At 38.5% G+C, this 27,471-nt stretch overlaps 1 protein-coding gene across 1 annotated transcript in view; it reads left to right on the top strand.

Moving 5' to 3' along the window:
* The window catches only part of PCNX2 (pecanex 2), a 395,633-nt gene extending 375,382 nt beyond the window's left edge, over positions 1-20,251 (top strand). The window contains exons 31-34 of the mRNA XM_072647501.1: positions 5,762-6,036; positions 6,678-6,865; positions 16,756-17,204; positions 19,174-20,251. Coding sequence (XP_072503602.1) covers positions 5,762-6,036; positions 6,678-6,865; positions 16,756-17,204; positions 19,174-19,344 — 1,083 coding nt within the window. The 3' untranslated portion in view covers positions 19,345-20,251. The remainder of the gene's footprint in view (positions 1-5,761; positions 6,037-6,677; positions 6,866-16,755; positions 17,205-19,173) is intronic.
* Positions 20,252-27,471: the final 7,220 nt, after the last annotated feature.

Genomic DNA, 27,471 nt, shown 5'->3' with positions numbered 1-27,471 from the left:
TTTACCAGTGTCTATGCCAATGCCAAAGCAGTAGAGCAAGGAGGGTGAGTACCAAGCATGCCATCACCATAAAACAAAAACCCATGTCTTGTTCAGGGAAGTAGCATGAAACTGTCCTGTTGAATGCTTACCCCCCAGGAAGTGTATAGGATGCACTTGTGTCTGCTGTTAGGGAATAATTAATAGACTCCTGCTGAATAATTAAGGCATGCTTCAAGTTATACTCTAATAGAATAATATGTCTGCATGACAAGTCAGTGTTCATGGGTTAAGTAAATGCAAGAGCTTGATTGGAGATAGGAAAATGAATTCACAGCAATTGTTTAAAGCTGGAGAAGTTAGCAAGAAGTTAGAGAAAAGGCAGAGCCAATATGGTGGAGAAAAGGCAGAGGCTTGCCTGAACTCTCCCCCAAATCCCTCCAAATACTTTTAAAAATGACTCTAAACAATTCCAGAGCAGCACAAAAAAGATGGACTGAAACAAATTTCTAGTCCAAGACAACTTGGCCAGTCAGCAGGAAAGTCTCTTGCACCAGAGCAAGAGAGGAGACCAGTCCGGCACAGGATGCACCAGCAAACCCAGAACAGACCTCAGGGCAACTGCATCACTGGAAGCAGTGGCAGTTTCCAAACCTCTAGGCCCATAGACACCATAGGTAACTTGGATGGTCAACAGGAAGGGTCTATCAAACTTGAGTGAGAATGGAGCAAGGTCCAATACAGACTGTGCCAGCACAGCCACAGCCACAGCAAACCAGAAACAGGCCTTGGGAGTGACTGCATCAGAAGTAGGAACAGCAGCAGCTGCTTCTAGAAGTCTCAGTCATAGACAAAAAGGGGGTCAAGCAACTGGTCAGAAGGAGAGTATAGAGGTCTCTTTGCTAGCACTGAGGCAGGACTCTGTTGCTTTGCCCATACTTGGATCCAGATCACAGTCCTGGGTGGCAGTCCCAGGGCAAGGAGGAGCACCAGCATAGAAGAGTTTGCAGCAATGTGGAGGGGGGACTTTCTTCACAGTTCCTCACAGGAGAGAAAAGAGTGCTTATGATTGCTCACAGACCAGAGCACTAGCCAGGAGAGAAGTAAAAACCTGTCCTTAGATCATACCACCATGAAAGAACTGAAGACTTACAGGTTCCTAGAAGTATCTCTGAAAATAGCTGCACAAAATCCCTTAAGCTTGAAACAGTGCCAACTCCACTCTGGAAGCAGAGTCCTACTTTAACAAAAAGATAAAAGTCAAGTAATAGATTGGTAAAATAAGTAATCAATTGAAAAAAAATCTCTGATTTTAGAAAGTTACTGTGGTGACAAGGAAGATCAAAACATACACTCAGAAGAAGACAACAAAGTTAAAGCCTCTGCATCCAAAGCCTCCAAGAAAAATGTGAACTGGTCTCAGGCCATGGAAGAGCTCAAAAAGAATTTCAAAAATCGAGTAAGAGAAATAGGGGAAAAATTGGGAAAAGAAATGAGAGTGATGCAAGAAAATTATGAAAAACAAGTCAACAGCTCCATAAAGGAGACAGAAAAAAATACTAAAGAAAATAACACCTTAAAAAAAAGACTAGGGCAAATGGTAAAAGAGATCTAAAAAGTCAGTGAGGGAGAAGAATGCCTTAAAAAGTATAATTGGCCAAATCGAAAAGGAGATCCAAAATCTCACTGAAAAAAATAATCCCTTAAAAATTAGAATGGAGCAAATGGAAGCTAATGACTTTATGAGAAATCAAGAAACAATAAAACAAAACCAAAAGAAAGAAAAAATAGAAGATGATGTAAAATTCATCATTAGAAAAACAATTGACCTGGAAAACAAATCTAGGAGAAATAATTTTAAAATTATTGGACTGCCTGAAAGCCATGATAAAAAAAAAAAAAAAAAAGAGCCTAGACCAGGAGTGAGGAACCTATGACCTTAAGGCGATATGTGGCCTTCTAAATCTTTAAGTGTGACCTTTTGACTGAATACAAATTTTAAAGAACAAAGGCCACACTTAAGAATTTAGAAGGCCACATGTGACCTTAAAGCCACGGGTTCCCAACCCCTTGTCTAGATATCATCTTTCAAGAAATTATCAAGGAAAACTGCCCTGATATTCTAGAACTAGAGAGTAAAAAAAAAAAAAAATTGAAAGAATTCACTGATCACCTCCTGAAAGAGACCTCAAAATGAAAACTTCCAGGACTATTATTGCCAAATTCCAGAGTTCCTAGGTTAAAAGAAAATATTGCAAGCTGCCAGAAAGAAACGCTTCAAGTATTATGAAGCCACAGTCAGAATAACACAAGATTTAGAAGTTTCTACATTAAAGGAATGTAGGGCTTGGAATATGATATTCCAGAGGGCTAGGATCAAACTGAAGAATCACCTAGTCAGCAAAACTGAGTATAATCTTTCAGGAGAAAAATGGATATTCAATGAAGATAGAGGACTTTCAAGCATTCTTAATAAAAAGACCAGAGCTGAATAAAAAATGTGACTCTCAGATACAAGACTCAAGAGAAGCATAAAAAGGTAAACAGGAAAGGAAAGTCACTCATAAGGGACTTAATCATTTTAAGCTGTTTATATTCCTACATGGAAAGATGATATTTATAACTAGTAAGAATTTTCTCATTATTAAGTTTAGTTAGAAGGAATATATATACATAAAGGGCACAGGTGTGAGTTGAATATCTAAAAAATAAAATTAAGGGATAAGAGAGGAATGTACTGGGAGAAGTAGAATGGGATAAATTATCTAACACAAAAGAGGCAAGAAAAAGCTTTTTCAGTGGAGGGGAAGAGGGGAGAGGTGACGCAGAATGAGGGAACCTTACTCTTATAGCAGTTGGCTCAAAGAGAGAAAAATATACACACACAATTGGGTATAGAAATCTATCTTACCCTACAGGAAGGTAGGAGGGGAAGGGGAAAAGAAAATGAGAGGAGTGATAGAAAGGAGGGCCAATTGGGGAAGGGGTAGTCAGAAACAAAACACTTTTGAGAAGGAAAAGGGTGAAAGGAGATAGAGAATAGAATAAATGGGGGGTGGGGGGGTGGGTAACATAATTACCATTAGTAACTGTGAAAAAAATTTTGAAGCAAGTTTTCTCTGATAAAGACCTCATTTCTGAAACATATAGAGAACTGAGTCAAATTTATAAAATTAAGAGTCATTCCTCAACTGATAAATGATCAAAAAAATATAAAACAGTTTTCAGATGTCTATAGCCAAATGAAAAAATACTAATTCACTATTGAATAGAAAAATGCAAATTAAAGTGATTTTGAGATACTACCTCATATCTATTAGATTGGTAATAGGACAGAAAAGGTAAATGACGAATATTAGAGGGGATGTGGGCAAAATGAGCTATTAATGCACTGTTGGTGAAGTTGTGAATTGATTCAGCCCTTCTGTAGAGCAATTTGCAACCATGCGCAAATGGCTATATAATCATGCATGCCCTTTTACCACGCAATACCACTACTAGGTCTCTATCCCAAAAGAGATAAAAAATGAAAAGTAAAAGGATCTGTATGTACAAAAATATTTGTAGCAGCTCTCTTCTGGGGGCAAAGAATTGGAAATTGAGGGGATGTCCATCAGTTGGGGAATGGCTGAACAAGTTTTGATGTGTGATTGTGATGGAATACCATTGTACTGTAAGAACAGATGAGCAGAAGGCTCTCATAAAAACCTGGAAAAACTTGCATGGGCTGATGCAAAGTGAAATATACTGTGTACAAATTAACAGCAATATTGTAAGATGATCAGCTGTGAATGGCTTAGCTATTCTCAGCAATACAATAATCCAAGACAACTCTGAAGGAATTGTAATGGAAAAAGCTCCCCAATTCCAGAGAAAGAACTGATGGTATCTGAATGCAGGCTGAGGTATACTTTTTTAACTTTATTTTTCTTGAGGTTTTTTTCTTTTGGCCTATGTTTTCTTTCACAAAATTAGTATTATGGATATGTTTTATATGACCTGTATCTGATTGATTGCTTTCACAATGAGGGAGGTGAGGAAGGACAAAGGCAGAAAAATTTGAAACTCAAGGTTTTAAAAACAAATGTTAAAAATTCTTTTTACATGTAACTGGATGGAAAAATAAAGTGCTAAATAATAAGAAAAAGAAGTTAGAGAAAACATCACATGTCTAAAGGGAGTGATACAGGTCAGCGAGACGTTCTTTTGTCTCATGGAATCTTTTTGCTTTGGCAATTCCAAGTAGATATAAATCTATTTTTAAAATTAAATTTTATTTTTTCAATTAACACAAATCTATTGTTTCTCCCTCTCACTCCCCTTGGAAAGAAAAGAAAAACAAAATCCTTATAGCAAATGTGCATAATCAAGCAAAACAAATTCTCACATGGCCCATGCTCAAAAAATCTGTCTCACTCTTTACCCCAATTCCATGACCTCTCTGGTAGCATGTTTTATCAGTCCTCTAGAATTGTGGTTAGTCATTGAATTTCTCAGAGTTCTAAATCTTTTCAAAGTTATGTTTATAGTATCATTGTTACTGTATAAATTGTTCTCTTGGTTCTATTTACATCACTCTGAATTAGTTCATACAAGTCTTCCCAGGTTTCTCTGAATCTATCCTTTCCCTTATTTCTTATAACACAATAGTATCCCATTGCAGTCATATATCATAATTTGCTCAGCTCTTTTCTGAGGGGTACCCACTTAATTTCCAGCTCTTTGTCATCACAAAAAGAGCTGCTATAAATATTTTTATATGGATGGGTCCTTTTCCTCTTTCTTTGTGACTATATCTATCGCTAAAGACTTCAGAGAAGGAGGGAAGCCATTCCTGGGACTGAAAACCAATGCTGTCAGAAAATGCTTCCTTTTATGGAACCATTATCCCATGTGTTGCAATGTAATCCCATTTCCTCTTGATTTCCCTTTTGGGTCCCCATCTTGCCTTTTGTCCAGAAGAGCATCAGGGCACTCACCTACTCCCAGAGTCCTATTTCCTATCCATGAATAATAATTAACATCTGTAAGTGCTTTAAAGTTTAGAAAACACCTTCCTCACAACAATTCAGAGAAGGAGGTAATACAAATGTAATTATCCCTACTTTACAGATAGGAAAATTACAGGGCTCTCAGTTATTAAATGACTTGACCAGAGTCATAGAGAGAGCATGTGTATAATAAGGTCATATTCAAATCTAGGTCTTCTGATTTGGAGATCTTATTATAGTATGGGAAAAACTATGTATCTGGAGTCAAAGGACCTGGGTTCAGGCCCTCTCAGTTGTGTGGCCTAGTCTCCTTCTAGACTACACATGAATAAATAAATTAATAAAGAGATAAAATGAATGAATAAGTAGATAAATGAATGAATAAATCAATAAATAATGCATTTACAAGGCAATTTAAAGTTTGCAAAGTGCTCACAAATATTATCTCATTTGATCTTCATAACAATGCAGTTAGATAGTTGCTCTTATTACCCCTATCTTACAGATAAGGAAACTGAGGCAGAGAGAAGTTAAGTGACTTGCCCAAGGTTATAGCTAACAAGCATCTGAGGTTGTGTTTGAACTCAGATCATCCTGGTGTCAAGTCCAGCATTCTTATCTGTTGATCCACACAACTGCATGGTCCTTTGTAACTCTACATCTTATGATCCTTTGACTTCAAGCCCACTTTTACCTACTGTATACCATATTGTCTCTTATATGAATTTCAATAGAAGTCTTGACTTGACAATCCATCATCTTTTCTTCCCTGACCCAACCCTGGCCTGTAGGTTAACAAGGAATGCGTCCGAGGACTCTGGGCTGGCCAACAGCAAGAGCTAATATTCCTACGCAACCGTAATCCAGAGAGAGGCAGCATCCAGAATAACAAGCAGGTCCTAAGGAACTTGATCAATTCCTCCTGTGATCAACCCCTAGGATACCCCATGTATGTTTCTCCCTTAACCACATCCTACCTGGGGACCCACAGCCAGATGAGGAATGTTTGGGGTGGACCTATCAGCTTGGACAACATTAAGTCCTGGTTCCTAAACAAGTGGTTAAGGTAGGTTTTCCAATGAAAAAACCCTGCATCCAGATGGATGTTGGAGAAACCATAAATTGCTCATCCTTTAAATTCCACTGCTAATCAGTTTCCTCTTGTGATTCAAGCTATTACACACAAAGGGTGTGCACACAAAATAGTAAATAGGCTTGGGAAATGATGGGGATTCTTACACAGCTGAGAAGATGGCTATTTTCTAACGTTACAGAGGCTGAGAATATGGTTTAGGTTCCCACAGAGCTTCAGAAACCGGGGATCTTTATGAGTAATTGTCCCGCATACCTTACAGAAAACCAGGGCTGACTTCCCTCAGCATAAGCATTTTCTTCCTGCTCTGGGTTTCTTGGACTGAATTCTAAGGAGTTGTGCTAGAATATTGCTTTTCTCCCAACTTTTAATTAGGAGATGGGTAGCGATAAAAGGGTACTGTTCATTCAGCCCAGTGAAATTTTTTCCTCTACCAAATCACTAATGTGGGAATGAGGACTCTTCCTTCTCTCATGACACTCCCAAGTGCATTATTAACCTCCTAGACATGGTGAAGGAGATCAGTAGTTACCTCGAGGTTGGTTGCTGAGCAGAGTTTTCAGTACAGGAAGTGTCCTGGTGAGAATTTGATGAAGCATCTCCCGTATTCACAGAATGCGCAAGGATTGTAATGCCAGCCAGCACAGTGGAGGTAACATTGAAGAAATGGACAGTGGAGGGGGCACTTCAGCAGGGAGCAGCAGCAACTCGAGCAGTTCAAGCCAGGAAAACAGCGTGGAACATCCAAGGAAAGAAATCTCCCAGTTTCGGTTTTCTTCTCAAGGTGGCACATACAGGCCAGGTAGGTTAAGCACCAGAAGTCGCCCTCTAAGCTGAAGGCTTGCTGAGTCCCCAGATGGTACCCCCTTTTCTGGGAAAACTGCTCCTTGAGGGGAGTGATGGGATTATTTTTTTCTCTTTGTATCCATAGAACCTGGCACTGATCCTGGCCTCTAGGTGTATAATAAATACTTGGTGATTAATTGGTTGACCTATGTGATGCAACACCTAAAGTATGAGGAGGAAAGACTAAACCAGGTGAACTGGCCTAAAAAGTCCAACTCCTGACAACATGTGCCAAAGACTCTGTCTGCTGCCACCCTTCATGGGAGGATTTGGTGAGCCTATTTCCAGGACTGGGCCACCAGATGGTAATGCATTTGTAAAAAATGCAGTATTTTAAAAGACCCTTCATTTATCCCCCCAACTCCTCTTCGCATAAGATGCAGCTTGAGCAGCTGCCTACTTTATCTATCCTTAATTTTAGCTCTAAAATGCAATAGTATGACACATTCACATCAGGAGCTTCATGATGAGAAAGAACTAAGCTTTAGGACAAGCAATAGCTATTGTTATTTTTTAGCTGCAAAATTCTGCTGAAACAGCTTCCGCCATTCATTTCACTTACTCACTCTGCAAACATTTATTGAGCCCCTATCATGGGTAAGGCCCCTGTGTTAGACACAAAGCACTGCGTTAGCTTTCATGATTGACCCCCCCCATGGTAATTCATTACTTTTGGCAGCTGCTCACCCTGTCAAATATGCAGTTTCCAGAAGCATTCCTGATGCCCTGACTCTTGTATTTCTCTCCAATTGAAGCCTCCCTCTAGCCATCTCTGACATTTCAGAGTAAAAGAAGAGGTTACCAGGAATAGGAATCAGGTGTTGGCTAAAACTATGGCTGCAATGAGTCAGAAGTTTAAAAATTTCCTTTGAATCCATGCTCAAATAATTAGTCCCAAACAGATGGAAGAAGTTCAAAAATCAAGCCTGAGAGATGGTCCTGAGCTTTGAGAAGTTAACACTGGTTAGTTAACATTAATGTTTCTTGAATGGAAAAAAAAATCCACAACTCATTTTTTTTTATATATAAAGCCCTGATCTTGGAATTTTCCAGATGTGAAAATGCTACAATTTAGTCCAGTCAAATATTTAAGAGTCACTAACACTTGGACAGTGATTTATCTAACTGGCACAAGCTAACACGGTCAATGAAGGGGCTGAAATGGAAAGTGGAATAAAAAGAATGTGTGTCTGAGTGGGTTGATGGGCTTTTAAGGATTTAGGTACAGCTCACCAAATAAGTCCTTTGATTCTGAGAAAAGTGTTAGACTTCTGTATTAGTGAGACATATCAACAATTACTCATCTTTGGAAGAAGGTTTGTGCTTATTTCCTGTGTAAATAGAGAATTCATTTTCTCATATACATTGTAAGCATCCTTCTCATTGGTAGATAAAGACTTTAAGGATTTTACTTTTCATAATAAAGTATGACTTACAATCTATTTGTTGAAAGTCACCATATTAGAGTCAATTTTTTGGTTATGGTTGGGAGCAGTCAACATAGAATGAGGACATAGGATGTGATCTGAAATGTTGAAAGGAACACCCACATCAATCGGTCAATAAGGAATTGCTGAGTACGTACTGTATGTCAGGCACTAGGTGGGTGGGTGGGGAGAACACAAAGGCAAAAATAAAACAGCCCCTGCCTTCAAGAGTGGGGGAGGCAACATGTACATGCATATTAAATATGTACCTTGAGGAGGTTACAGATCCATCTATGTATTGAAAGAACTTGGAAATTAAACTTATCCCTTAGTAGAATCTGGAGACTGAGTTGCTCATAACAGGCGAACTACCACTGAAGTGTTAAACATGGGACCCACAACAGTCTCAAGTATACCTGAACCAGATTAAAATGTAATTGGGAAATATTTGAAAAAACTAATTAAAATAAAGTAAAACATAAGTAGGACTAATGTATAGCTTTCCACGTCAATATGTTGCCTACAGGGATACTTACGTATGCTTTAGTGACCCCCATTTATATGTGCATTGGACACCACTGAGATTCAGTATCATAATAGAACCAATTTGAAGTTGGTATATCCATCTGTGGTGGAGAACTAAAGAGTAGATCTGCTTGTTTATTTACTAGTAAGGATGTTTACCCCAGAAAGAGATAATAAATAGGGTCGAATGGATGGTACTATAAATATGAATCATCTACAAATGATTGATAAAGCTTCTAGTTCTAAGAAACTCAGATTCCAGAATGAGCTCCCTAGGAACATTTAATCTGATAGCAAAGTAATTGAAAAGGTAAGATTAATTGTGAAACAATGATTTTGAGAAGCAAAAAATAAACTTACATTTTTCTTAATTTAATGCTTAACTTAGTTGACTTGTGCCAGTCTGTCTGCAAAAAAAAAAAAAAAAAATCCACAGAACAAGTCAGCAAAACCTGAAGCTCTCAATGTCTGTGGGGTGTACCTAGCCTTCAGTCCTTAATGTGGAGAAATTTCTGTCCCTTTGTCTGTCAATGAATTATTCTTAGCCAAATATGGGTGGTCCACCATCCAACACTGTAACCACTGACTAAAGGATGAATATGGAATGTTTTTGGACAGCAGTCAGCTTTACAATTTAAATCACAAACAGATGTTTGGCCGTGCTAAACTCTGAACAAACCAACAAATCACCATCTCCATTCTTAATCCCAGTTTATCAAGGTGACTTCTTCTCCCTCCCTCCTTTTTTAAAGATAATATTAAACTAATCAGTTGGGACAGTTAACATATGCCACAACTCTCTCTTTTCCTTGAATCACTGGGATAGATGGGGCTATGATGAAATCATCCTACAAGGGGCTGACCACACTAATTCCAAGAAAGCTAATGGAAGTCCTGGCAAACTCCACTTATGGCACTTTAGGTCAAGTATGCCCTCTTTCTTATGTTCAAGAGTAAAAAATAAAAGCTAGATCATATGAAGGAGAGGAAACCACAACCAATGACTGCCCTCTGGGAAGGGCCATCATTACCTTCACTTCAACTAAGCCGTTTCTGTTTCTCAACTGCCACTCTCTGCTTGATGTGATGGAGAAGGGTCATTTCATTAGAAACCACTTCAACCAATAAGCTGTTTGGAAGGAAATTGGCTCTTTGGAATTTCTCAGCAGTGTAATTAGATTTTGTCCCCTAAGGAGTTACTCCTCAATGAACAAGCGTTCACTGCTCAGACTTCCCTAAAGAGAGATACTTTAAGCATCTCCGAATGACTAGAATATGTTTTTTTCAATGACATTCAATGAATAAGTCAAGGAATAAATATCTGGCTATTTATGAAGAATCACCAATGTAAATTATATGTGTGTGTGCGTGGGTTCAGAAGATGGACCTTTGCCCAGTGGAAAAAGTTCCTTCTTTATTTAGAAGTTTATTTGCTACTTCTTATTGTTAGTAAAGTACAAGCTTATACTTCTCTTTACTAAGCAGTCCTATGAGTCATAAATTTTTGAACACATGCACACACACACATGCACAGAAAAATCAAGCAAAATCAGATTTCTCTGGTCTATCATTTCCCTCAAGCTATAATCAATAGCTACTTCCTCAAATTTCTGTTAGCATTTTTGTAAGCACTTCTTCTTTTAGTTATTGTCCAATTTTGATGACAGGTGTAATCTAGGGTACAAACCTAAGGACTTACATCAGGGTCCCCTCATTGGTGGAGAGAGTTACTGACCAAAAATGCTCCCTACCCACGCAAGGGTAGTTGAATAATCATTCTTTCTACCAATGAGGAGGGTCTTATGTAGGTCCTTAAATTTGAACCACATGTAACATTAGATTACATTCCTTTTAAAGTACTATATTGTAAACTTTAAAAGGGCAAGGACTTCTTATCTTTATATCCCCAGCACCCATCACAATGCCTTATATATAGTATATGCTCAATAAATGTTGAATTGAATTTTCTGTTTGAGCAAAGTTGAAGCCTTGCTGCCATGAGGCATTTAAATGGTAAGTTGTAGAATAAGTATCTAGCTATTCACAAAGAATAACCAATGTAAATTGTGCATCTTTGGGCTATCATATGCAATATGCAAGCCATGAGCTAGTGGTTTCCATGATCAAAAAGTTTGTGGTTTTCTCTTTATTTGTGTGCTGACAGACCTAGAAGGGTTAAGAAATGTAGCCATTTCTCATGTAGTTTATTGGTCCCCTCTAACACTAGGCCAGAATTTCTCACAACATGGCAAAGGGTTCCAGTGGCAGTGAGCCACAAGAGAGATCAACCAAGGCATTTGAGGGCTTGGAATTTTATCATGGGATACCACAGAGAAAGATAATATAAATGGATGGTGATAAAGAAGATTGATGTTTAATATAAAGTTCCATAATGTACCAGATAAATGCATCCATTCATTTTATTATTCAAATAACAGATAAGCATTTAGGGCCTGCAGTGCAAAAAGCCTTGTGCTAGGGGGAATTAAGTTTAGATAAGACCCTGTCCCTCCCTACTTTCATGGAGTTTATAAATACAAAAATAACTAGGATAGACATTATTACATGATAAGCACATCAGAGGGTTGCAAAATGAAATGAAATAATGGTCACAGAAGACTTTGTAGAAGAAGTGACATTTGAGCTAGGCTTTAAAGGATGGAGAGGGAGAACATTCTGGGCCTAGGAAAGAGCATGAAAAAGAGTCAGATTGCTAATGGTAAGAGAACTAAAAATTAAATTAGCTCTGTAGCTTCACCTTTTCACCCAGGAAAATGGCAAGGATGACAAAAATATAGAAACAAGTTGGAAGCACTGTGGGAAGATGGGCCCATTAACTGGTGCATCTGTGAGGTGGTCCAATCATTTTAGAAAATAATTTAGAGTCATGTAAGTAAAATGATTAAACTATCCATATTCTTTTACCTAGCAATCCCACTATGGGGCACATAGCTCAAGGAGGCCCAAAACAGAAAGAAATAAACCATCTACACTAAATTGTTCATAACAGAACTTTCTGTTGTAGCAAAGAATTAGACACAAAGTAGGTACCAATCAATTGGGGAACAGACGAACAAACTGATAAATATAATGAAACCTTGTTATATAGTAAAGAATGATGTATATGAGAAATTTTGAGAAACCTTGGAAGATTTGTATGAAATGATACAGAGTGAATTAAGTTTAGCAATATACACACTAATTATAACAACTTAATTGTAAACATTAAAGGAAGCAGAACTCTAAGTAACTAAAAATCAATCTTAATCCTGGGGAAAATATAATGTAATTTGCTTCGCTCTTCTCAACAGAAAGATAGGGAATTAAATGTAGAATTTTGCATATGTTATCAGATATCATTATTGAAGCAGTTGTTTCATTGAACTGTTTTTTTGTTGTTGTTGTTGTTTTGTCTTGCAAGTCAAGCAGACAAATACTGATTAAGCACTGACTATGTGCCAGGTACTGTGCAAAGTGCTAGGGATATAAAAACAATCCCTGCTTTCAAGGACCAAGAAGTCTAATGGGGGAAGCAACGTGCAAGTAATTATGTACAAACAATATATATACATGATAAATTGGAGATAATTGAATGAAGGAAGGCACTAAAATTAAGAGATATTCAGAAGGTACTTGAAAGAAGCTAGGGAATCGAGGAAGTGGCGATGAGAGAGAGTTCCAGGAACAAAGGGCAGCCAATAAAAATTATTGAGATAGGAGACAGAACATTGTGTTCAAGGAACAGCAAAGAGGCCATTGTTATTAGACTGAAGAGCAGTTGGATACAATTTGCTATTCCTTTAAATATATAATAAAGTTATGCTTTCTTCCTCTTTTTTCCCCTCTCCTATCCCTGTACTAGAGATTGCTACCATTAGACATAAAAATGCATATGAACATATATACACCTGTCTATGTATATTATATACATACATACACACATATATAAAATCATTCTATACATCTATTGATCAGTTCTTTCTCTGGATGCAGATAGCATCATTCTATGTCTTCTGTAGTTACTTTGGGTATTTATAATAGTCAAAATAACAGTCACTTAAAATTCTTAAAATAATATTACTATTCCAATATGCAACATTCTCGTGGTTCTGCTCATTTCACTCTTTATTACATCATGCAAGCCTATCCATGTTTATCTAAGATCATCAAGTTCATCATTTCTTATAGCACAGTAGTATTCCATCATAATCATACACTACAACTTGTTCAGCTATTCCCCAGCTGGCAAGCATCCCCACAGTTTCCAGTTCTTTGCCACCACAAAGGGAGCTATATGTATATTTTAAAATATATATCCTTTTCTGTAATAATCTTTGAAAACAGAAGGAATGGGAAGTTATGCATAATATATTTGTAGTTTCATGAGCAATTAACTTTTTTTACTATACTCTGTTATGGAAATGCTTGTGTTATTCCATAAATTAAAAATAAAATATTTTTAAAGAGGATGTTGGAGAGAGTAAGGTATAAGAAGAATAGAAGGGTAGCAAAGATCTAGGTTATGAAGGGCCTTGAACATTAAATAGAAGATCTTATCCTTGATTCTGGAGGTGATATTTGGAAGCACTAGAGTTTATCAAATAGGGAGATGACCTAGTCAGACCTACTCTTTAGGAAGCCCAATTTAATAGGAATGGGGACAGTCTTGAAGCAAGGAGACTAGCTAGATGACTATAGCTATAGCCCAGATATAGAGGTGATGAGGGCCTGAAGAAATGTCATAAATGTTGAATCAAAAGATCTTGGCAACATATTGGATATAGGGGAAAGAGGGAGGAGTTAAGGATGGCATCTAGGTTGCAAGTGCAGGTAATTGAAGAATGGCAGTACCTTTCACCATAACAGAAAAGTTAGGAAGAGGTGAAGACCTGGAATGGAAAGATGAGTTCCATTTTGGACATGTTGAGTTTAGGATGTCCATAGAAACTTCAGTTTGAGATATTCAAAAGGCAGGTAGAGATGTCAGTCTGGAGGTTAAGAGAGATGAAAACTGAATCCACGGGGGCTAATGATATCACCAAACAAAATAGGATAGAGGAGAAAGAGAAGACAGAACAGCCTTGAAGGACACTCAATATTAGCTGCATGACCTGGATGAAGATCCAGCAAAAGTGATTGTGAAGGGATTGTCTAACAGATAGAAAAATAACCCCAATAAAGCAGTCACAAAAACCTAGAGTATGAAGAACAAGACGATCCTCAGCAATGTCCAAGACTGAAAAGCAGTCTTCAAAGAATGTGTTAGGGACAGAATATATGTCCAAAAATTATAATAACATAAAAGCAAAGGCATCAATAAAGGTTTTTTTAAAAAAGGTACGGAGCTCTGAGAACACAATATGTGTTTTGGGGGAAGCACTTGGACCGAAGCAAAGCAAGAAGTAGAGAGGAATACAATTAAGATAAAGCTGCAAAAGGAGGATGGTACCAGATGACTTTAGGGCAGCTAGGTGGTACAATGGATATAATACCAAGCTTGGAGTCAGGAAGACCTGAGTTCAACATCAGCCTCAGACATTTACTAGCTGTGTAACCCTGGTCAAGTCACTTACCTCTGTTTGCCCCAGTTTCCTTATCTGTAAAATGAACTGGAGACGGAATGGCAAATTATCCAGTATCTTGGCCACGAAAACACCAATGGGGCCATCAAGAATTGGGCATGACTGAAACAACTGAACAACCAGAGGATGAAAGTATATGCCAGACAAAGAAATCAGAACTTTATTCAGTAGGCAATAAGAATCTGCTGAAGTTTTTTTTTAATTTTTTTAACCAGATCCACGCAAAAGAAAAACTTATTTTGGAAATAATATGTAGAACAGAGGAGATAGATCAGAGGCAGGAAGGTTTGTTGGAATGTTATTTTAATATCCAGGTAGTGCTGATAAAAGACCTCATGGGGGTAGGGGTTGGAGGAAAAGAGAAAAGTGAAGTTGCAAGGGATGTCATGAAAGTGGAGATGATAGGATTTTATAAGTGATTGCCACTGAGAGGTTAGAGAGGGAGTTGATGCCACTGGAATGAATGAAAATGCAAAGAGAGAATTAGCAAAAGAAGAGGGCTGAGGACGGATCACTAGAGAACTCTCCTATTAAGGGATCAGGAAGAGAATGAGGACACAGCAAAGGAGACTGAGGACTGCTCAGAGGAGAAGAACCCAGAGACCATGGTGTTTCTGATATTTGGGGACAAAAGAACAAAAGGGTATGATTTTTTAGTCTTCATGAAAGTGTAGCACTACATTCTTTTGGTGACACAGTATTTCCTTTCCGTCTAAAATCGACCAAGCTAATTAGGTCTGTTCTTGATGTGCTATGAGAGCTTTCTCCTTCTCATACCATAAAAGGCAGTAAAAGGAAATGCATGCAAGCTACTCTTCCAAGTTATCTAGAGCTATAGGGCAATGCAGCCTTTCCCCAGCCAGCTCTTCAAATAACACAGGATTCTCTTTTCTCCAATCAGCTCTCCGTAAAGCAACATCTGCTCTGTAGTCAGCAAAACTCACAGCATATTAGATTATTATTGCTCTCTTCATTCGCTTTAAGCCACAGGGGGCAGTAAAGGACAGCACAGGTAAACTTCTAGAAGATTTTACCTATCTCTGGTTATAGATTTCATGAAAGACAATAAACTCAACTAGCTCTTTACCCAGAAAGAGAATTCTGCTTTCTTCCAATGTTACCCAGAATCCTCAGAGCCTGTTTGTTTGGCTTCACTGTACCCAAAGCAGCTGGCTTTATCTTCTAATTCTCTACCTTGCTTCTCTCAAGCTGGAGGGGACTGTCTCTGTTATCAGTATCTCCCTTCAGGGGGCCTCTATGTCTTCTTATCTCCTCTTTTCACTGATCACCTTTAATGCCTCAAATCAAATCATCTTCATGAGGAGTAACACATCTCAGTAACTCAACCCAGGTTGATAAGCTCAACACCCACAGTTCTATCGGGTCTAACAACGTACACTTTTCTCATAGTCCCTAAAGAGTTCTGTGATGTGTAGGTTTCTTAGCTGTATCCTTCAAAACCCTGAAAACTGTGACATGAAAGTACACTGATGGACAGCAATGACCTGAGGCCATCCCTGCCTTCAGTCTGTACTTGTACCTCTGAGTTGCTTTCAAACAGGTCCTCTCACTACACTTATCTGTTTCTCCTTGATTCTGGGAACTGTCTCAAGATGTGTTTTCCACATAAATTTGTGTGTGTATGTGTCTTGTTAGGCCAGAAAAAAAAAATTCATGTACAAAAGGGGCAGTACAATGCATGAAAAATAGGCAGAAACTGCAAAGAAACAAATTTAGGTAGGATGTCAGAAAATGCTTCCTATCAGTTAGAACTGGCCAGCAATGGGATGAGTTGCCTTAGGGAGGTGGTAAATTCTTCCTCAGAGAAGGGCTTCAAACAGAAGTTGGATAATCACCTTGAATAACTTCTGCCTTAGTTTCCTCAGCTGTAAAATGGGGATAAGATATAATTTTATAATATGTAATGTATTAATAATGTTATATTAATTTTTATATGTGTGTGTTTATGTGTGTGTGTGTATATATATATATAAAACACTTTAAGGTTTTCCAAAGTAATTACTAATTTTGTTTTTATTCACCAAGCAGAAATTACATGGTCATAGATTTGGAGCTGGAAGGTTCCTTAGAGATTAGGTCCAGTCTTCCTCCCTGCCCCATTTTATACATGAGCGAACTGAATCTTAAAGAGGTGAATTGAATTGTCCAGACTAAAAAGTTAGTAAAGTGTTAAAATATTCCTCACTTCAAATCCAGCACACATACCACATTGCATGGAGGATATGGTGGGGTGTGGGGGTTGGCAGCAGCAATATTCACTGACAAAACATTTGTTTGGTTCTCTTGTTAAGGCAGAAGAAAAGGCCGGAGTCAGTCTGCTCAGGCACATGCTACCTTCATCCAAAGACCACCCATTTCAAGTTTGTCTGGGCCAGTTTTGGAAAGCCACCCATCCTTGCTCCAGACTTCCACATCTGTCCATGAAATAGCCCAAAGGCTTTCCAGCAGTCAGCTCTCCCTACACAATTCCACCACATCACTGCACTCTCAGCCTCATCCTGTTTCTACGACTGGCCATCTCAATGTCCGAGAGAGAGCTGAGGCACTAATCAGATCTAGCCTAGGCTCATCCACCAGCTCTACGCTCAGTTTCCTGTTCGGCAAGAGAAGCTTTTCCAGCGCCCTGGTCATTTCTGGGCTCTCAGCAGCAGATGGAGGAAATACCAGTGATACCCTGTCTTCTAGCAGTGTCAACATTGCAATGGGCCCCTCGGCTAGAGCCATGAGCCAAACTACAAGGGTAAGATGACTCTATGTTAGCAGGAGTAGTAGTTATTTGGCTACTTGTCTACATTGTTGTAACATTTGATGCTTAATGATTCCCATCAATCTACTTCCAGGATTCCATCTTCTTCACTATAGGGTTCCCAGAGTGATAAATGACAAAGTAATTAGACATGAAATGGTTTGGCAGTTCTGTGAAGCAAACGGATCTAGAGTACATGTACTATAAATAATAATAACCCGGTATCATTGGAGATTGCCAGATACAACTGAGCTAAGTAGAAATGCTGTCATTAGCACAAACTATTCGTATGGGAGAAAACAATGTGTTCTTCACTCATCCATACAGGAGGCAGCATTTTCTATCAATCTGTTTGGCCCAGTCTCTTCAGATCATCTTGGTCTGAAACAGAGGAAAGAAAAAAGAACACAAAGGTGTGATCTATATGGTGTCCATGATTAGCTACCATTTTCAACGTAGTGAGATGGGCATTATTTTTAAGTAGTAAAATGCTGTAAATTTCTGCCAATCCAGAACCCCAAGTAGATGGTGTTATATTAATACATAAGCTGCATTAGTTTCAGAGAAACTCAAGGCTCCAGCTGTTCTCTTTTAATGGTGTTTGTGCTATGGACAAGTGTTGGTTGCATTAGCGAATGGAATCTTAGAAGTTGGAAGTTTTCCATGTTCCATTTTATCATTTGAAAGGCAGCATGAACTAAAGGCTGGAGAGCTGACCTCAAAGTCTGAAAGACTTGGGTTCAAGTCTTCCTGCTGGCTTTGTGACTCTGGTCAAGACTTGGTGATGCATTCTTTAAGACTATAAGTTACATTGGAACTCAAAATTTAAAAAATGAATGTAAAAAAATTTTTACACATAATTGGGAACTAAAATATTAAGAAAGGGAAAAAAAGACTACAAATTACAGAGAAGGTGCTGAACTCATTGATAGAGGGAGTTTCCTTACAGTTTCCTTTCTCTGTAATGATGAAATCACAGTCGCTATCCTTATTTAGTGTTTACACTATTTGCACCCTCAACCTTTTTGCTGACTTTTAAAAGAAAAGTCGCTTAGGGGCAGGGTCAGAAGACAGTGACCCTGGACTACAAATTGTCACTCTTGGGAGGGAGCCACTCAGGAAGATGATGCCAGAATTGTAATTTCCTCTCATGGAATAGCTGTGTATGAATGACTGGAAAAAAATGTTTAAAGCCTTGCCTCTAGAGAAATTATTCCCAGGCTTTAAAAACAAAGTCTTCCTTAATATCTTTTGTTTTTATATTGCTTGCGTATTCTTCCTCTTTCTTCTCCCACACAGTAATCCCTTATAGCAAAGAATAAAAAGAGAGGAAAAAAACAAGATCCGCCATCATATTAACAATGCTCCACTCCCACAGTCCTCCACCTCTGCAAAAAAGCAGGGGATCCCTGCCTTTTGTTTCTTTTGTCTCTCACTGCAAGTACAAGACACAAAAAATACCAGCTTTGTGATTTATCATACATTCCCTTTCTCCCTCTTCTCCACCACACAGAAGTATTACTTAGCCAAAGACAACTATGGTGAAAACGAAAATGCCTTTTAAGTGAGATGTGAGTCAAAACATCATGTTAGCATTTATGATAACAGAAAGGGAAGCACAGGAAATCTAGAAATACAGATGACCTTGTTTCCAAAGGTCATATCATTCCAATACATTGATGCCCATATTATATAAGAAAAGCTTCTACACACTGCAAGACCCTGTGCTAAATGTAGAATTCAAGCTAGGCCATGATCAACTCATTTTCTGACCTAAGACTATTGATCAATCTATTCCACTTTAAAGAATAGGAGTCATTGTTTCACCAAAGTTTCCAAGGCCATTTTGGACCATGCATGTAGTACACTGGGCCCATTCACAGAGATGCATGCTGCTAGAGGGTACTAAATCAGCAGCATTTGCTAAGCTATTTGTATACTTTTTTGTTTGTTTTGGAAACAGTTCTCTGAGCCTTGTGAAACAACTTATGCCACGGAACAGGGTCGGCTTCATGATCAACATCTTCCTCAGGCAATGGCAGAGAGCCTTAGTGTGATCTGTCGGAGAGCCAGCCAAGAGGACATGGGCCTGGATGACACAGCCTCTCAGCAAAGTCTATCAGAAGAGTCATGAAGGGCTGCACAACTTGTCCTGTCACCTGCAGTTGGATGGAGTGTAATGCCAATTTTAAAAATCTCTTATCTTTAGAACTCAAGATCCAGGAAACTTAAAACAAAAAGGAACGGATATGAGAGCCTACAAGAGAGCCTTTAACATGAACAAACGAGACATTCCCTAAACTGCAGTGTAAACTTTATCTCAGGTTCTCGAAACTTTTCACTTGATGACGAAAACCTATGTGCTATCTCTCCTTTTCCCATGCACCTACCCCAACAATCCCTTGCTACCAGAGCTGATATGGATTTCTGGGAGGGCTCAAACAATTGCATTTCAAAATCAGAATACAAACAAAAGCCATTTAATATCATGACATAACCAGATGCAGTGCACACACATGGACTACTGTTTTCAGCCATTACTAAAAGAAACTAATTGCATGTTAAATAATTGGCAATTTTATACATAATGCATTACCATGAAAAATTCTGAATAGTAGCATTTACTATATAATGGGCTGTTACAATATGCTACAGTGAAATCTAAGTTTTTAAGAAGAATCTCATTTCTTTACCACATTCCTGATGGTGGTAATTAAGTACACAATAGTGACATATTTCAGGAGATGCTATAGTGCATGCAGTTATGTTTAAAGTATTTTGTAAAAGAACTAGAATGCATATTGATTCAAGATGAATTAAGAAACCCAGTTTAAAACAACTAAACAAAATCTGTGCATGGAAAGCCATACTGGATCACATGATGTTCCTAACTTGCAGTCAAGAGTTCTTTCTAGAAAAAGACTGTGTGTTCCTGTTTAGTTTACAGGAATGCATACCTGTTTCTGAAGCCAAGAAATCCTTAATGTATCATAGGACACATGTCCGCACCTTTGTTTTTGTAATTAAAATGTTTACAAAGATTGATGCTTTCAGGTGTTTTGATTTGCTATATTTGTTATCCATTGGAAGAGGGAGGAAAGAAGAGTGGGTTTTCTTTTGCTTTGAGAATGGAATTCTAATAAGATCTTTCTGGGCTACCATACTTGAGTCCAGACATGAGCAAGGCCATGCAAAACATGTACCGCAAAAGCTTGGTTAACAAGAAGTAGAATGAGAATGTAGTGGCTAGCCCAATGAGAATGCAGTCTGCCATACATTCGATGTTGAACTCTCATTCTAATCAAAACCAACAAAATTTTAAGCTTTGCAAAGTGCTAGATGAGTATTATCTCATCTTAATCTTCTAGCAACCCTGTGAGATAGGTGCTGTTATTAACCCTATTTTACAGATGAGGAATTTTAATCAGGAAGCAGTTAAGTGATTTGACCAGGGTCACATATCTAGGTAGGATTTGAACTCACTTTTTTTTTTTCCTCCAAGTTCTATCCACTGTGATAACTAGTTGCTTTAGTCTTTTATAAAGATAATAAATTGTAGCATTTGACAAGGGAATAACTGTACAGATTTACATTAAAGAAGAAAAACATGTTTTGCTTCACCATAAATGGAAGAGAGCTTGGTGGGAAAGGGGTTCTTCATCCTCATAAGAAATGGTTTCCAGTGTTAGCCTCATTCATGATAACCCACTCTCATTTTGTCAATGCTGTCAGTGAAAATGGAATGCCCAAAATCAATATACTATCATGTGGTCTAACCAATGAAGTAAAATATTCATCGTTTCATTGTAGTCATTATACTTCAGTTAATATAGCCAAAGTATGCAAGTTTTATCTAATTATTTGTTCTCTCCTCCTTCTTCTCTTTCTCTCTCTCTCTGTCTCTCTCTATATATACATCTTCTCTGTCCCTGCTGCCGTCCCTTTCTTGTACTGTTGATATCCTGAGTTCACCAAAACACCTAGGTCTTTACAACACAAAACTAAAGAGTCTGCCCATACCTTCCTTTGCGTCCCCATCTTGTACTTCTGTAATAGATTATTTTTAAGATTGAGTGTCCCTATCTTACCTAGGCTGGAAGAGTATGTCTCCAATTTCTCTACTGATCAGCATGGGAGCTTTGATCTTTTGTTTTCAACCAGGGCTGGTACATCCCTTCTGAGGCAATCCCAGGGGCTTACCATATTGACACCAGACTTAGTGGGTTGACCCAATCAGCTATCTCTCTGCAGCTCGGGACTCCCAAGTTCAAACTGTACTTTTATTAAAATTTTGCCAGGTTTCAACATCAAGTTTATTGCCCTCTAGTTTACAAGCTCTAAAATAGTCTTCCCCTTCTTGAAACTTAGAACATTTGTCCGTCTTGAGTCCTATACCACCTTTCTCATCCAAAGTTCCTGAAAAAAAATCAGACAGCAGTTTAGAATTCATAGCTGTAAGCTATCTCAATACCCTGGGATGTAATTTGCTCAGATCAGGTGACTGGAATTCTTTTAGGACACCAGTGTGCTCTATTACTTCCTCAATGAAGAAATTCCAAGTATGGAGAAACTGAACCATTTCATACCAGTTCTGTCCAGCAGACTGAATGATATCTTTGAGTAATTTCTGAATCACTCAGGAGGAAAATTTACCCTAATGCTATATGACCCAAATGTCAGTTTACATGATGTGAATGCAGTTTCTATAAGAAAAAAAATCTCTTCACTCCCCTCAAGCAAATGAGAAAATAAGGTCAAGGTCCTAGGGCCATTAGTAAGAAGCTAGCTACCTGGCTGCAGTCTTTTCAACAGTTTATTAATACAAGAAAAAAAAGTTGTCAATTAAGTAGGAAGTAAAACTAGCCTGGATAAACCATGAGGTAAACAAGTATAGGAAAATGTCAAATGAGGAATCAGATGAGCACTGCATGAAGGCATTTCCACCACCACTGAAGACAGGTTTGTTCAAACAGATCTTCCCAGGTTTCTCTGAAACCAACCCTTTCTTCATTTCTTATGGCACGGTAATATTCTATTTTTATCTCCCCCTCCCCATTTTTTTCCATTGAGGGAGACTTTAAAAATGCCTAATTGAAAAAAAATTTTAACCATTTAAAAAAAAAAAAAACATGCTATAGAGGGAAAAAGACAGGCTTATGAGTTTATTACTCAGCTGTGGCTAAGTACACTTATTACCTGCCCCACTGCTTGGTCAGTTTTGAATTCTGCCTTAGTTTTCATATTTTGAATCTTGTGCTATCAACGTGTATCTACATACTTAGAATAGTTTTCACCTTGGAAAGTCTGGCTCTCTAAAGCTAATATAAATCAGAGGGTTCTGCAGTTACCCCATAAATTGGGGCCTGTCGATGCAGCTAGTCTGGACAATTCTGGTCCAAAGGAAAAAAAAAAGACAACTGTCATTGCCTGAGCTATCCAGGCCCTTTCCAGATTAGACTTCTTGGCCAGGCCCAACTGTGCAGTCTCACTTTTAATGTGACCATTCACAATTCATGAGCTTAATAACCTGGACTTCAGCCAGTCAGCTGGCTCATCTGAGGGTATTACATACAAAATAATGCATTATTAGCCTCATTTAAAGGACATTTCCAGGGCTAACACTTCTATGCCAGGGTTATCCAAATGTTCTGCCAGCAGAAGACTGAATAATTATTTTCAGTACTTGGAGGCTATAGAAAATTGCATCTCCTTGAGAGTTAACATAAGAACTGTGAGACTCAGTTTCATATAAACTGTGTAGCTAATCTGGTATTATTGGATTTCAACTCTCTGCTACGTGTCTGAACCAGTCATGTCTGGAAAGTTGTTTACTAAAATCATTAGATCCACAAACTTCTATTTGTACCCATAAAATGTGCATTCAGCATGTCTGTTCACATTTACAGCCTCTTACTTCTGTCACCTCCACTTTTTCCTAGGGCTCCCTGTCTACACTCTAACTGAGGGAATGCTGGCAGTACACACAAGGACTCACCTGCACAGAGAAAGTACTTTACAACTCAAAGTAAAAGTCAAAAGGGAAAAAAGATGGGAGCACAATATTTAATCCCATCCCCTTCCTCGCCTGCCCACTAATCACTTTAAAAAACCTAACCTTGACTAAAGTACTAAGATATCTGTGCATGTGAATCTAGGAAGCTAGTATCTTTATAACCTGAAACTGTATCATTCATGGTTTACCATTTGTGTGCTATTATCCTACAAAATTTAAAATCCACATTATAAAGTTCTCATTGCTAAAACTGTGCAGATTAGGAGAGATTTTTTTTATTCTTTTAAAGTTTAAAAATACTCTGAACTTTGCTAAAGAAAATCATAGCACTATCCAAATAATTTAGTCATTTCTTTATCATGCTAAAAACTGACTCTTTTTAGTCCTTGGTTTTTAGGGCTAAGTACTGTTTCAGGCGGCTATATGACACTCTTGTGTAATAAATGCCAGGGCTTTTAAGTGTGACTTGACTAAGGATCCCTCCTGCAGACTCCATGATCAAAGCCATTACATTATATAAATTACATGTTACTGTAGAAAAAAAAATTTGTCATCTTTCTAAGCATTCTACTCTTAAACCAAAGCTCAAAGGAAAGAAAAAAAAAAGCACAATTAAAAAAGGTTGCTCAGGAAAATGCTATGTGGCTAGGAGTATAAACTGGTTTTATGAAAAAGGGCAAAGCATATGAAGGGACTCTCCATAAATCAACTTTCTGATGTCAGTTCCATTCAAGTCCCACCAGCCCCACCCAAACCCAATTTTTTTTGGAAAAACCTTTCTTCAAACCAAGTGGTGTGTTACAAACCCACAAGTGAATTTTCTTTTTAATGAATTCTGCATCTGATGAATGGTTATAATTTCCATGTTGCTCTCACCCCACCTGCTGAATGCCAACTAACTGATTTGAAGATACATTTTTTCATTAACCCCTCCTCCCCCATCCCCCACCCCAGGCATAGAAGGGACCTTTAATAAAGAAAGCAAGTGCTTCCATAAAACTTTATTTTTATTCAAAAGTTCAAGGAGGTCTCTCAACATTTACTAGAATTTTCTGGACCCAGATACAGGTCTGGAAAAAACAAGCTACTTTATCTAATTTGAAGAAAAATTGTCCCACCCCCTAACCCAGTTAACGTCAAAGACAACTGGCTAAAAAAAATTGGAGTCATTTTAGACAACAGCCAAACCTATAACGACAAGAAAGAAAAAGAAAATGTCTCTGAAGGATAAGAAAACGCACCTCTACCCCTTCTTGGTGGGAGGAACCATAGGTAATGGACACTGGATATACTATTTTACTCAATCTGTTTGCTTTGCTGAACTGTTCTTCCTTCCTCTCTCTCCTTCCCTCTTTCTGTCTTCCTCTTTTATAAGAGTCAACTCTCTGAGTAAGAGGAGGAAGGACTGATAGAAATCTCCATAGACAGCAATATGAAAGAGACAGAAAACTGAATAGGAAGATTTTAAATGGACAAGGATTTCAATTATTCTCCCACCTAGCAGAAAATCTCTATTAGGTTTCTGGGTCTCACAGGCATTTTGAATCTAAATAAAGGTTCCCAATCCTACTTTCTGCTTTTACAAACTTTTCTGGGGGAAGTTTGGGGAGAGACAGATGAGGGGATTAGTAGTGGTGAGGGAACGTGGTGGTTGTTTCTTGGTCATACCCACCTATCTGGACCACTGGAATTGGATTGATAGGTTTATAGTGCACACCAATGATCATGCGGACCCTCTCTTGATTTCCCACCATCAACTCTGTGGTGGCAGACATAGAGAGACAAGTGGATAACGTATGAAAAGAAAAATCCATTAACTGTGCATTATGGGTTATAAGCCACCTTGGTTTAACGATATGCTACAATAGGTATTATATAGGTGTGTTCTACAAAATTGATTGGTTGTTGTCCTTTGCTCTCAAAGAAGACTAAAATGACAATGTTAGCATCAAAGTCACTGTGTACCTGACTGTGGCTGATCAGACCAATATGAGCTCGGAATGCTCTGCCACAGGTCAGGCACAAATAGCCTGTGTGAATATTTGGAGTGGATTCTCCAGATCTGCACATCTCACATTTCTTTGGAGATACTTCAATTCTGCTTTGCTCATAGAGCACAGCACCTTTTCTGGTGTGGGCACGTCATGCTGAGCAATCCTGTGCCAGTGTCTCTCATGTCACACAATCAATTCCAAAGAGAGACTTTCAGAGTGTCCTTATATCGCTTCTTCTGACCATCATGTGAACGCCTGCCCTCTGTGAGTTCTCCATAAAATCTTTTGGGCAAATGTATGTTTTGCATTCAAAAATGTGGCCAGCCCACTGCAGTTGCACACACTAAAGCAGAGTCTGAATGCTTGCAAGTTTAGTTTGAGAAACAACTTCAGTGTCTAGCATCTTATCCTGCCAAATGATCATCAGAATCTTCCTAAGACAATTCAAATGGAAGTGGTTCAGTTTCCTGGCATGGTGCTGGTAAACTGTCCAGGTTTCACAGGCACAGGACAATGAGGTCAGCACAATGGCTCTGTAGACCTTCAGTTTGGTAGACAATCTAATACCTCTTCTCTCCCACACTTTCCTTTGGAGCCTCCCAAACACTGACTTAGCTCTGGCAATGTGTGCACCAACCTCATTGTCAATGTGTACATCCGTAGAAAGTACATTACCAAAGTAAGTGAACTTATCCACAGCATTCAAAACTTCTCCATTTGCTGTAACTGATGGATGGTGTGGTGGTGGCTGATGGAGCACCTGTGCTTTCTTTGTGTTGTTAGGCCAAAATTAGCACAAACAGCAGAAAACTGAACCACACTTCGTTGCATCTCAATTTCAGAGGCTGTACTGAGTGCACAATCTAAAACAGAAAATCATGCACTAACACTCCCTCCACTTTGGTCTTGGCTTATAGCCTTTTCAAGTTGACGAATTTTACCATCAATGCAGTAGCTGACCCTGATGCTATGTTTGGCCTCACTGAAGGCATGACAACATGGTTGAAAACATCATGCTATAAAGCATAGGAGCAAGCACACAGCCCTGTTTCACTCCACTGGTGACGGGGAAGACATGAGAGTATTGTCCTTTATCCAGGATCCGGGCAAACATGCCATCATGAAATTGACATACAACGCTGATGAACTATGGGCAACCAAATTTTAATATAATTTTCCACAAGCCCTCACAACTGACTGTATCCAATGAAGTTGGCATCGTTAATGTCTGACCGAGCTCTAAGCACTCCACAGCACCTACTTCTGCCACCTTCGTGGCCATTGGAACAGACTGTTCTCATCTGCCTGTTCCACCAGGGGAAGTCTAGATACCCCACTAAGTCACCACTGGATTTGAGACCGCTTGGTGTTTATACATTTATAAAAGCTTAGTGTGTGTACAAGGGCTTGGTTTAGCCTGTCTGCTGAAACAGTTTCCTGGGGTGTGGCTGCTGCTCATGCTACAGCCTGGAGCTATGGGTTAGGTAAAACAGGCAAATGTCAAAGCAGCCCTGAAAAGGGCTTTGCAGCCTTCACACCAGAGGTACCAGTCTTCCCTGAACATACCCTTAACCATTCTAGAAAATAACTTCTGCTCAGATCTACTTTTCTCTACTATATCATTATAATGGCCAACTTTGACCCTACAGAAGAGATGAAGACATGTGCCACTCTCCTTTCTTTGAGGAGATGGGGATGGGCAGGATGGGCATGAAATCTTCCATGCAGTATCAGAGTTTCACTCTGTTGGTTTTTCTTTGTTACAAGGGAAGGTCTGCTGAGAGATGGGGCATAGCTGCCAATGACTTCAATGTAAAAATCAAAAGATCAACAAAACTTTTTTTAATTATAAAATTTTTAAAATGAAAAATTAATCTCCTCATATGTAGTTATGAGGCTATAAGCACATGGAACACTCATTTGGATGGTTCTATGCAGACTCAGAAAGAGAATACCGACAAGCATTCTTACCAGAAATGATACTTGAATTCAAAGTGATTCAAGAGACCTTCTACAAAATAAATCATACTTGGCTTGGATTATAGCCAGGAGGCTATTTCAGCTAAGCTCATGCTATCTTCTTAGCAAGGATCAAGCTTGTTCTTTTCCAAAAATAGATTTTCTCCATTTATTCTCCCCTAACAGTGACCCAGATCCCATGAATAAACTCATTAATAGCTAATTAATCCTCATGTTTTGAGCTTATTCAAACTTAGCTTGTCTAGCCTGTAGGTGATAGCCAGAGTCTATTTCT

This window comes from Notamacropus eugenii, chromosome 2 (genome assembly GCF_028372415.1).
Source record: "Notamacropus eugenii isolate mMacEug1 chromosome 2, mMacEug1.pri_v2, whole genome shotgun sequence".
Taxonomy (NCBI): Eukaryota; Metazoa; Chordata; class Mammalia; order Diprotodontia; family Macropodidae; genus Notamacropus; species Notamacropus eugenii.
The sequence above is the reverse complement of the archived record's forward strand: the minus strand, read 5'-3'. Positions and strand labels throughout refer to the sequence as shown.